Source organism: Lichenostomus cassidix, chromosome 3 (assembly GCF_008360975.1).
Source record: "Lichenostomus cassidix isolate B80296 chromosome 3, HeHo_3.0, whole genome shotgun sequence".
NCBI classification, from domain to species: Eukaryota; Metazoa; Chordata; class Aves; order Passeriformes; family Meliphagidae; genus Lichenostomus; species Lichenostomus cassidix.
This window is the reverse complement of record NC_139483.1, coordinates 66,666,117-66,678,526: the sequence shown is the minus strand read 5'-3', so window position 1 is coordinate 66,678,526 and position 12,410 is coordinate 66,666,117. Positions and strand designations below refer to the sequence as shown.

At 37.5% G+C, this 12,410-nt stretch overlaps 1 protein-coding gene across 3 annotated transcripts in view; it reads right to left on the bottom strand.

The window, feature by feature from the left end:
- REV3L (REV3 like, DNA directed polymerase zeta catalytic subunit) overlaps positions 1 to 12,410 on the bottom strand; it is a 115,152-nt gene that overhangs the window by 41,316 nt on the left and 61,426 nt on the right. For all 3 annotated transcript variants that reach the window (XR_014850957.1, XM_085056145.1, XM_085056146.1), the window contains 3 exons: positions 9,981 to 10,218; positions 6,777 to 6,916; positions 100 to 4,291 (listed from right to left, as the gene is read on the bottom strand). Coding sequence is in view for 2 of the 3 variants with exons in the window: in XM_085056145.1 (XP_084912271.1) it covers positions 100 to 4,291; positions 6,777 to 6,916; positions 9,981 to 10,218 (4,570 nt within the window). In the remaining variant the exon portion in view is untranslated. The remainder of the gene's footprint in view (positions 1 to 99; positions 4,292 to 6,776; positions 6,917 to 9,980; positions 10,219 to 12,410) is intronic.

Below are 12,410 nucleotides of genomic sequence, written 5' to 3'. Positions count from 1 at the left end.
TTCATGCATCCATGCCACATAACAGCATAAAAACTGTTTAAAGGAATAAATTAAATTTAAAATAATCACAATCATATGCAGACAGAAATGTCACAGTACCTTGGCTTTTCTGGAGCATCTGAAGGATTGCTGCAAAATGGTTCCTGATAAACTGTTTCTGCGAGATCATGATCTAGCAAAGTGGCCATGATTTCTTCACGACTAGGTGGGGACATTAGAGGCTTAAGAATGTGAGCAGTACGAGGTGTAAAACTTCCATTCTTTGATTGCGAGGGAGAACTGGTTGATCTTGGCGAACTATCTGGAGTTGGAGTTAATGCCTCATTGTTTCTTGAAACATGTAATTCTAAATCCTCAGAAGCTGCATCCATAAGTTCACCATCAGGTGATGACAATAAGGATGTAAAAGAGGTATTAACTGAATCAAGTGGTTGACAGGGTTCAAAAGTGGTTTCTTTTCTAATGTGGCTTTGAATCCAGTCTGAGCAGGTTGGCTGAGACAGGTTAAGAAATCTCTCTTTATTTACTGTATTTCTATTAAATTTGAATTTTTCATTTAAACAGACTTCAGTCTCTTGTATACAAGAGGTATCAATAAAACTAGATCTGGAAGTTGAAGAATGAATGTTTTTCCTCCATTGACTATGGCAGTGGTTCTCATTATTATCTAGTGAGGTTTTCTCGAAAAGCTCAGGGCTCAGGGAAGCAGACCGTATCCATTTATTTGTGCTTGAAGAATGTTGCTTTTCTTCCTCAGATTTTTGGTCATTATGACATAGAAAGTCATTTTCTGTTGTTTGCCCAGAACCAAGGTCTTGAACTGCATCACTCAGGAATTTCTGGGGCAAATTTTGATCTGCTGGGACAAACTGGCTTGCGGAATAAAAACTGCAAAATCCACTTTGCCCTATAGTATTAATATCAAAGTTGTAATTGTGGTCTGGAGATAAGCTGTCTTCAAGAGAGTAGCAGCTTTCAAGACCAGGGTCTGAAAAAAAAATGGGGCTGTCATCAGATACAGAATGATCAATGCGACTAGTAATTGGCTGGCTTGAAGACTCCATTTTTGAAAGTTTTGCTGTTTTTTCTTTAGGTTTTGTGCTCCTGGGAGCACGAGATTTTCTTGATGATGTGACTGACCGTGACCTTTTGATAGTTTTATTCTGCTCAAGAGGGCATGGTATGCCCTTGTTCACCTGTGGTTTATCTGGCAATGGCTCCTGTGCAACACTGGCATTCTGAGCTTTCTGCTGTCTCTTCTGGAGCAGCTCTTTCAAAACAGCCAGGCCAGACTGTCCTTCACCAAATGCTGACGGAGCCACTATACTCCTGTTTTTATACTGAGAGATGGGTTTTGGTTGTGTGGTTGTTTCCGACAGAGGCCTTTGTTTTGCAGTTTCAGGTTTAAAATGTGACATATCCAAAATAAATCCCCTCTGGTTTTGATCGCAATTTAACTGTTTCACTGGACTCTTCAAAGACGTTACAAAACAGTTTTTAGGCAATTGAAGTGGTCCAGGGTTTTCCTCAGGTGGCTTAAGAATAGAAGAACAAGGATCAGAATGCTTGGATGCCTCTGGTAAACAAAAAATCTGCTGTTGATTATTGTCTTTACAATGCAAATAGTTAGTGGTATGTAATTGATCCACCTTTGCAGTATCCAGAGAGTCACGAGTTTCATTTAATTTCCCAGCTGGTGGCAAATATCTGATTTGCGAATTTTTAATCTCTTCTGCTTTTGCAGAAGTCTTATCTTTAGGGATGTGTGCATTCTGTGTTATGTGAGTTGAGTGATTAGATGGATCAAATATGTTTTGAATGAGAGCAGAATCCTTCATTCTAAATATAGCACTCTGAGTCCTGGACCTTTGAGAGCTCATTTTTGGTACTTCCCTTCCAGATGCCACAGGAGTAGATGTGAAAGATGAATGAGGGTCTTCCCGTGGAGCAGACAAACACTGTGCATCTACAGGCTTATCGATTTCCATCGATGAGTGAAAACAGCCTGATGAATTACCTTGTGCATCAGCTAAAGGGAGCTGTGCTGACGTCAGATATCCAGCTGAAAAGCCAGGAAGAGAACTGTCTTTATGGTTGTGAAGTGGCTGAGAACAGAGAGAGCTGTAAGAAATCTCAGGCAGATCTTGATGTTTCAGCACAAACTTGACTTCTGCAGTAGAGCGACCGTTTCCTTTTTCATCTTTAAATACAACACGTTTTCTTGAGGACACTTTTTCAGCTGTTTTTTGTTTTGTCCTAGGTTTCTTTTTGCCATCGTCTGGTGTTTTATCAGCCTGATTGATCTTTTTCTTTTTCTTGGTAGATACAGTGGGGCCAGCAAATTTCTTTTTACATTTCTTAACCTGAGTTTTTGCTCGACCATTTTTTCCTACACTAGTATTAACAGTCTTGCTGTTGTAGATATTGGGCGCCCTACTAAATAAAGCTTCTCTGTCCAGGCAGGTTAAAATTTCTTCTGCTTTTGGATCAGTGGGAGACCAGCAGCGAGGTGGAGATGTGTTTACTGGGCTTGTGCTTCTCTCAGAAAGAAAACCTAACTTAGACATAACATCACTATAGTTATAGTCACAGTCTTCAGCTTCAGCACTGTAGGAGGGCGAAGGAGGAGAAAGAATTGTATGAGTCCTTTTTCTGAAAGATAAAGTTCTTTTAATATTTGTACTACCTGTTTTTTGTGGTTTTCCAGCTTTTTTCTTGGTTGACTTATGTTTTGCTTTCCTTTTGTGACTTTTCTTTGGTGTTAGTGGATAAATAGGATATTTGGTTGCAGGAGAGTCAGGAACTTTTGGCCAAAAGTCCTTTAAAGGTGCAAGCTTTTTATATAAATTCATCTTTTCCTCTGTGAGTACTACTCTTTCCTCACTAGAATCTACTTTCCCCAATTTAACAAGCATATTTTTTCTCCCTCTAAATCTATTGATGATAATATATTTAATAATAACAGGTGGCAATTTTTTAGAAAGTTTTCTACGCTTTCGAGACTTCTGAGACCCATCCAAACTTTCAACACTTTCTATCGGTTGAGGTAGATTAATTTTTGAGTTGTGTGCGACAAAGCTCGATTCACTGTCTTCAGTCTCATAATTTACCTTCCGTTTCGTTCGCAGCGTGTATTTATTCCCGCACAGTCCAAATGACTGCTCAGTTTCAAGAGATCCATCTGCAAACTGGCAGTCAGTGTAATTAGCAGTACTTGTAGGCATTTTGTTTTCAAAAGCCTCAAGAGGAACTTGAACTAAGTCACTAGGTAAAGCACTATCCTTATCAGGAATGTTATTACAAGCATTACCTTGTGTATAGCAGCTTTCCTTCACTGATGCAACATCATTTACACTTGCAGGCTCCTGACGATTGATAAAACTATGCTTCTTTTTATTCAGTTTCAACCTGGACTGTTTGTTGCCTTGCTGTAATTTATATGTCACGGGAGCTAACTTCTGTGTTCGACTGAGACAATTAGAAAGAACAACACTAGGAAAGAACATATAATGTGCTGCTTGTTGACTGAGGCTTGGCTTTTCTGCCTTGTGCTCCTGAAATTCTTCATACCTAATTTTAAGCTTATTAAGGCCACCTTCATCAGTGTTATTTTCAAGTGAATGTACCACAGTTCGACTTCCTCCTGAACAAGATACCAATTCACAATTTTCTGTAGCTGTTGCTGGAAAAAAACTATTTACACTTGCACTGCTGGATTTTTCATTTACTTCAGAAGACATTTTACCTTTGGAGTGGCTCAAATCAGAAAAGTTATATAAGTTTTTATTCAACATGTTGTCACCAATATGGCGGCCCACATGCATAAAAGAGACATCCTTTTCAGCCTTTCTAATGCTAATGTATTTCCTACTAGGTATTGGTCTGTTCACTGATGAAATATCATCTTCGTAGTCAAAAATATTATTTCCACATGAAGGAACTGGGAGAGTATCTTTCTTGTTACTCTCTTTGTGAGAGTTTTCTGCATGGGTACTATTGCTGAATGGCGTTGGGTACTTTGCTGAGTAAGTGCTTTCTTTTGTAAGAGAATGGACTGAAAGTTCAGGTCTTGTTTCTGTGTTTGGTTGTGAGAGGTCTTCTACAAAATCTTCATTATTCAAAACATGGTTAGAAAGGGCACTTGTGTGTTTACACTGAAAAGTAATTTTAGCAGAAGATGGGGGTTCTAGTGTAGCAGCATCTTTGTGAAAGATTGAGGTCTTTACAGACATTTTGCTTGTTGCAATGACAGACGAGTGAGTTCGAGAACTTTCATTATTCAAAGGATTGTCTGAAATGGAAGACAAGCAATCTTATTCTAGTTTTCCTAAAAAGATAACCTAATGCATTAAAAATTTTGACAGGATTTTCCTGAAAGCCTTCCCATCTAAATAAGAAACAGAACTCCTGCAAATCACATTACATTTCTAATCAAGGCAACTAGAGGCCCTAACTACATGAGCTGCTTTATCAAAATCACATTGTCAGTACATTTGTCTTAGGCATTTTGTCAGTTATTCCTAAATAATAGACTTGCATACAATTGTCAAAGATTTCATGCTGACTTTCTGAACAATCACTTTCAGATGACTTTTTACAAACAGATGGAATTCTAGAAAAGGTTGCACACTGATTTGTTCCTGACAAATATACTCATTGGCTCTGAAGAACAAAAAATGTAGATGACCTTGTCCCTGCAGAAAAGTCATTGCACAGAAAGCTAAAGTACTATCTTACAACATGGCAAGGGCTTTGAATGAACTGTGCTTAGTGCTGTGAGCTAAACATAGGTAGTTTCCTGCACTTTTCTAAAGCAGAGCAATACAGCATGCATTCAGGTGTTCATGCAAGAAGTGTGCACCAGTTAGTCAGATCCTGGATTCATATGCATGGATTAACATTCCCACATAAATCTGAGACCAGCGGGTGCTGTGATAACTTGTCCTGTGCAGACTCATCACATGGCATCTGTGATGATTTTCATCTCTTTCAGTGATAGTTCCACCACATTTATTGCAGGGTAAGTATGGACAGGGAGGTGGTTACAAATAAACAACTGTGGTGCTTCCTCATAACCTTGCTGAACAACAAGTAATTTGACAGAGGTTATACCACTGCAAAGAGGCAGCTACCACAGAGCACCTGGCACACAGAAATTTGTCCATGTGTCCACCTCTTTAGCTGAAATGTTGAAGAGAGATAGGAGCCATGAAACATGCTGTATGACCTGGAAGCATGTGCTTGCACACTAATGTCCCAGACTGGGGATCCTTTGGGCCTTCACTGTAAGTCTCACCCAATTTGGGGATTATTTTAGATTCATGCTGCCTTCATCTTAGCAATTTATTTATCGCTGGCTGAGAAAAATATAAGGAAGTCCCAGTCTGCTTCTAATAACATTTTCTAGTGCATACACAGAGTCCCTAAGCTGTGAAACACAGCTGGGAGATGCTACCTATTATTCTTTGAGGGTAGGAGTGCACAGAAAGAATGAGGATGATTAACTGAAAACTCAGAAAATGTGAGTTTGGCGGTGTCAACAAACACCTGAAAAATGCCTGCCTATTCAGATATACAAACTGCAAAAATACTTGTCACTCAGTCAGATGTTACGGACACAGACTCATGTGCTGATAGGCATTTTCTAATTTCTAAGAGAACATGGACCGAGATCTGTTTTGAATTTACTGTATCTCCTATTATAAGAAATCAATGTAAAAGTTCACAGTAATAAAATTTCTAAGCTGAGGTTCTGCATGTGACATTTCACATACTTAAAATATGCTAAAATTTAAACAATTATTTAAGATACAGTCTCATTAGCCAGTAGCATCTCTTATTACAACAAATCAGAAAGTATGTCAAATAAGGAAATTAGAATTGTGTATTTTACAAAAGCAAATAATATTAGTAGTACACCAAATCATGTATTAACCCTACCATTTTACTTACAAAAGCAAAGGAAAAAGCAAACTATGTTTTAAACACTGAACACAAAAGAAAAGCTGTGGCTGTCTATATAGTAAGAGCATACAGCTCATCTTCTCAACTGAACATTACACTGTGAAAACACACAGATTTTCTAATGAAACAAATAATATTATTTATATATTTGCCTAACCTCAAAGTGTGCATTCTGTTGACTAATGTTATTTGATCAAAGACAGCAAGTTATAAAGATGACAAAAGATCTCTACAGAATAACTTATTTTTTGTACAGATTTTGAAAGGCAGTTGTATCTGCATCAACTTTGCAACTGCATAGTTTTAACTCATGCAATCCCAAGAGGTGAACATGCAATCCACTGAATGAAACATAGGCCCAAACAAAGGCTCACTATATTTTAGCATGTGTGGCAAATACTTGCAAAGAATCATCTAAATTTACACAGTAATAGATTTATTATTTATAATAATCTGAGGAGGATAAATAATCCTACAGAATCATTACTTTTAAAACCATATTTGCATAAAAGGTAATAACTGAAAAATATCACTTGCAATAAGGTTTTTTTTCATAAAACCAATTAAACAATGTTCATTTTTTGATCATTGATACAATAAGAAAAACAAATTCTGTTAATCCACAGAAGAGATTGAGATTAAAATATAGTTGTTTTTTAAGTAAGGTGTTAAGGGCCTGCTTCTGCAACCTGTTGAGTACATTTCCTTCTAATTGAAACAAGGACTGAAAATGGTCAGCACTTTTGAGAATTAGTAATTTGATATGAAAATGAACTATGACAACTTCTAAAGCTGATTTTCTATTTACTTACCACCATTTTCATCTGCAGTTCCATCCAACTGAGGTATTGAGAGATTAGCTAGGAGCATACTGTTACCACTCCACTCCATTTCTTCCTCTGAAGATGAATCCTCTTCTGTTGAACTTCGATGCATATTTTTGCCAGCTGACCTAGAGGAAAGTGAAGGAACTAACTGATGCACAATACTTCTATTAGAAAACATGAGCAACAGGGGACATGAAAATCAATAGGATGTGGTGCCATATGGCTGTGTAATTTGGGGGAGTAAAGGGAAACAAACAAGAATTTTATTACATTTCTCACTGAGAAATTCAAACTATTTTTCAATGTTACTATTTTAAGAGGCAACAGGGGTAGCTAACCATTTTAAATGGCAGGATTCACTAACTTAAGAAGACACAGAGAAGGCATTTAGATACTTAATTTTAGTCTGAGATTTCATTGCTTCAAAGGGCTTGAAATTTGAAGACTAAACCAAATATGCAAAATTATTTCAGTTTAGCTGTTAGCAAACAGATGTTTACTTTTTCTTTTTTTTTTTGGTTACGAAATCTAGAGATCTTTACTGTATTATAATGATTATCTCTCTCGGCAGGCTTAACTAAATCATGACCAACAAAATTATGTTTCCTTCAATCCCTCATTGAATATTCTGAAATAGCTGTTGTTAATACTTAAGCTGCTTTTACTAAGTTAACTGTTCTACACTGCCATGCTTACAGTCATAAATTTGCCGGGGAAAAAAAAAGAAGCAAATCTACAAAGGAAAGCTTCTACGAATTTTTCGTGTTTTTTAAGGTGGCATGGGGCTTTATACAGGCGTAGGGGAAGGAAGAGTAGCATAGAAAACCACAAAAAAAGAAATCATCCAGTATATTATAACTCTACAGGCACTTAGGAATTTGATTTCTTCTTTGAAATAAAGTGTGAGATAACAGAAGTAACAGAAGCTCTGTGGCTGCAAGAAGGAAATCCAGATACATACTAAAGAACTGAGGTCTGGGTTTTTAAATTTTTTTTGTTGTTTGTTTAAGTTTGTGTAATACCTTACACAAGATACAAAAACAAATGTTTTGAAGTTACAGGGAGGAAAATCACCAATAACCTAAATACAGTTTACTTTTGCAGAACTCTTTTATGACTGGAGTTAGATCAGCTTGAATTATATATTTGGTAACACCCCAGGCATCTGAATGTCAGCACTGAGCTAATTTATATCAGGTCAGATTAATTAAGAAACAATAGGCACAAATGTAACCACATAATTTCTACTCAGGTCTGGAAGCATGACTTGGAGAATCAAGTAACAAGCTCAGCTAGGTACACAGTCTCCATGATCAAAGTAAGCTTAGTTGTCCCTCTTCTGTGTTCCCAAAACATGGAAAAGTACAGCACAAAGCATTCAGCTCTATATGCACATTAATCTCAAACCAGGGATGTTCCTTCCAACCTGAGTTATACTGTAATCCCAGGTAAATCTTTGTCAACATTAGTAAACAAAATCAGACTGGAGATGACTTCTGCAGGTAACTTGCATTTCTCCTCATTCAAGCCCTTCAATCCGGATTCCAGGAAGATTTGTATAACACACATGTATGCATGAACTAGTTAGTCCAGGTCTTGATGGGCTTTTTTTCTCCTGACGGGCTTTTTTCTCTAGCTCAATACAAATCAAACCCCAGCCATTTAATTCACTCAGTAGGGTGTGGTTACTCATTAGGTCAACAGATCTGCTGAGCTAATGGAAGATTGGTAAATACTCAGTAACAGAAAAGTGAGAATATGGATATGGCTGGAAGCATTAGGAAGCCGTACAGATGGAATGAGCCCGAGCGGAGCAAAGTCAGATCTATCATCAGACCCAAATTGGTTCTTTACACGTGAGCAGAATCATGCAGGGGGCAAAGATACACATGCTTGTGTCTGAAGTCAGTCTGAATTCTGTAGAGATCTCAGTGAAACAGAACTTGTAATTCCCTCTGAACACAAGCTGACTCCCTGTGGAAGCACATCATATGTACGTTTTCCCTAGTGCTTTCTGTCTGGGATTAAGATGTAGGCATATATGAGCAAGATATTATTGAGACAGCTCATCAAGTCTCTTGAGTTTTTGAACAGGATTCTTTACTGCATGAAAGCAGTTAATTGCTTCAGGATCCTACCTGACTCCTGAAGTTGTATAGTCAAGCCCATACAGAGCTGTGCCTGAGCTAATGAATTCTGCAAGACACAGGTTTACACAGCAGTTACCACTAAACTGAAATTTAAATGTTTTGGGTGGAAATTTCAACTTTTCAGACTACTGTGAGGGGGAAAAACATAGAAAACCAAAGGTCAGATAGGAAAATTAGCTTTAGAGATCAATTATTTCTCAAACTATGAGACTAATGAACTAACTTCTGATTCTATTACAATTTTTGTATGTCTTCAGGAAATAAAAGAAATATTTCTGTTTCTCTCTGGTTCTCTGAAACATAATATAATTATGACTTCTGATGTAGAAAAGAAACCCAAATATCAAAATGTTATGTCTGTGAAGTTTCTCATATTTCAAACAGAATTATAAATATCAGAAGGTGTGCCCAAAGCAGGGGTCAAGAGAAACTGGATATGGCTGCTTTCAATGCCTCTCAGTGCAGACTGTACAAAAGGTCATTACAACCTGAGAAGATGTTCCAAGAATCTTGGCCTTAAAACTATTGAAGTTGCTGACCTTTAGCAGTTGAGCAGAGTGAGCAACATTCATGTTTTGATTTAAGCTTTGAGCATGGAAACAAATGGGTGTTTTTTCCTCAGGTCTCTTGGTTAGTCTTCATATGAATATTTCTTAAATACTGACTTTAGAAAAAGATGTACAAGATACACTTTAACATTTGTACTACATCCACGGTGTGACCTTATAAGCAAGCTACCACTAACTGTTTTCTTGTATTTGGACGTGCAGAACAAAAAGCCTACTTAATTTTTCCTCAAACAGCAAACCAGAAGCTTATGTTTGGCCACAGTTAAACTTATTTCCAGGTGACACTGATGATTCACATCATCATTTAAATAACTGCATTCCATCCCATGATCTGCATAGATTTTCCCAATGTTATCAATAGAGACCTGTCTACATCTCACTGGGTTAATAGCATTCTTGAAAACAAGGTGGGAGGGAGGAAAAATCTGACAGAAAGAAAACATATTAAGAAAAGATAATCACATATATACCTTCTTTTTGGCCCAGGCTCTTCCACGCTACTGTCCCACCTCTGGGACATTAGCAAGCTAAGTTCCATTTCTTCTCTCTCACACTGTGGCTCATTTTCTTCATCATCACTGTTCTGAGAATTTCGCCAGCTTCCAAGAGAACGATGGTGAGAGAGTGTTTTTTGATGTCCCATCTGATATCCATCATTCTCCAATCCAGCCAACAGATCAATCATGGCCTCATCAGCACTACTGCCCACTGCAGAAAAAGCCCATACAAGTAGAATCTGTATTTTGTTCTACTTGTAAATCACTAATTATAGTCTACCAGTAAAAAACAAAACCAACCAAACCAAGCAAAAAAAGCCTCTCACCATTTTAAAATCCAGTAGTTTGTTATTGTCTAAGGCAAGGCAGGCTACAGAAACAAAGCTCTTTTCATATATTATTTTTTCAAATTTTATGATTTATCTTTTCATGTATTTTTCTTTTAGCTATGTATACAAAACTTTGACAACTTTATTTCTGCCCTACTCTTCTGATTGGACTAGATTTAGTGGACGCACTTCTCTCTCTCTCCACTCTCCCCTTACGTCCTTGCATTCGGTAAAGCTTCACTCTCCCCTTTAATTTCAGCATGAGTGCCAGCTTCTGAAGCATCACTGCCTGCTCTTGCTCAATAGCTGCATTAGCTTGGTTAGGCTCTTCTCTCTACCTCACTTGACGATTTTCAATCACTGTATCTTGTGAAAAGGGATGCTGATTTTGACCAACTATTCCTCCTTCCGTTCTTTACAATGGTTAACTTCAGCTCCCTTTTCATATCTCTAGAAAGCTATTCTCTTCCAAGATTTCTCTAAACACTGGAAGTTTACCTGATTTCACTCTTCTCTTGAATTTTATTTTTTCTTTTATTTGTCCTAAGCTTAAACTAATTAATGCACTTCCCTTCTCATTTTTTATTTTGGTTTCTTAAAAATCCTTCCAAGTCACAATTTGTTCTCATTCTCTTCCTACTTACTTATCATCTGACCTCATAACCAACTTATCTCCAGTCTACCAGGCATCTTTGTTATTTCTCTCTCCTTCTCTGGCGGAAGAACTACAATCTCTACGTTCTTTCCTCGGAAAGCATCATATGATTACAATGATCTTGAGAATTATATAAAATAGATCTCAACATCTGTGAGAAAAGCGTTTTTCATATTTTGCAAAAGCTTCACAAGACACCATTTAACCCTTCACAGGAGAAACCATCCTGTTTTCCAGAGTTCTGAACTAACCCACTTTTAATTATACTTTTTTTTCTTGGCTCCTTTGCCCTTTGTGAGGCCCATCATTAAACTCCAACCTTTACTTCATGTTAATATGACCCTTGGGGTGTAATTCCCAGTGAATAGCAGAAGTCATGCAGTTGACAATCCCTGTGGCACTAAACTCTACATAAGAATAGTAAAGACTGGCACAGGCTATTAAGAGCGTAAGAGACACAAATATGCACCATGTTACTCATAGACACCAGGAATTAGTAGCTGCATGACAAGAAGGGAGGAGGGGAAAAAAGACCAAAAGGAAGTCATATAAGCTCGATTTGATTCCCTAGTCAATGGAAAAAACAGACCATTTCAACACTTCAGTTTGGTTGAACAATTCAGATGTACAGTCAAAAGACATACCCCACATATTATTTTAGCCACTTTTCATCCTTTCAGGTTTGTCAGCTCCCACAGAATTTCTTATAGTTCTTTCAATAAATCCAAATCTTTGCCTATAAAACTTACATAATCAAAATCTTACCTACCCCCTGCAAAATAAAACAGCATACACTCTAATCTGGCTTCATCCACTCCTCCTTTCTTAGCAAGAAAAGACTTCAAGGCTGTATATTGTATTACCCATAGACATATATTGTTGCCCAAGCACATACCTACACCCTATAGGTACTGAAAGCAATGGAGGCTACTATGGGTTTTAGATACTCCTCCCTGCTCCATGCCACGTGGTTCATATTAACATTACACGTTACGTTTACCAAAGAACATACATAGAGATATACCATGAATGATGTGCTTTTCATCTCCTTTAGAGTATTTGAACTATTTCTACCTCACGTAGCTTTTCATACAAGTTCCATTCCTGCTTATTTTATTGCTGTTCCCCTTTGTGCCACTCACATTTTTTCACTGTAATGGTTTTTCTCCTCCTCTTTAATATTTTGCTTCTTGTTTCTTTGCCTTCAACTATTCTTTGTATCTGCAAATTTTGAGAAATGTTCTGCTGCAACTTGCCTCTTGCCTCTCATTATCAGCCTACTATTGCCCAGTATCTCCAGACAGCTGAGCTTCTGAAGACAGATCATATGCATGTTTTGTACCTTAACTGTATGCAAGATGCAGTGAGTAACTGCAAGAGCATCATGGATAGACAGTCAAAATCATCATCATTCTGACT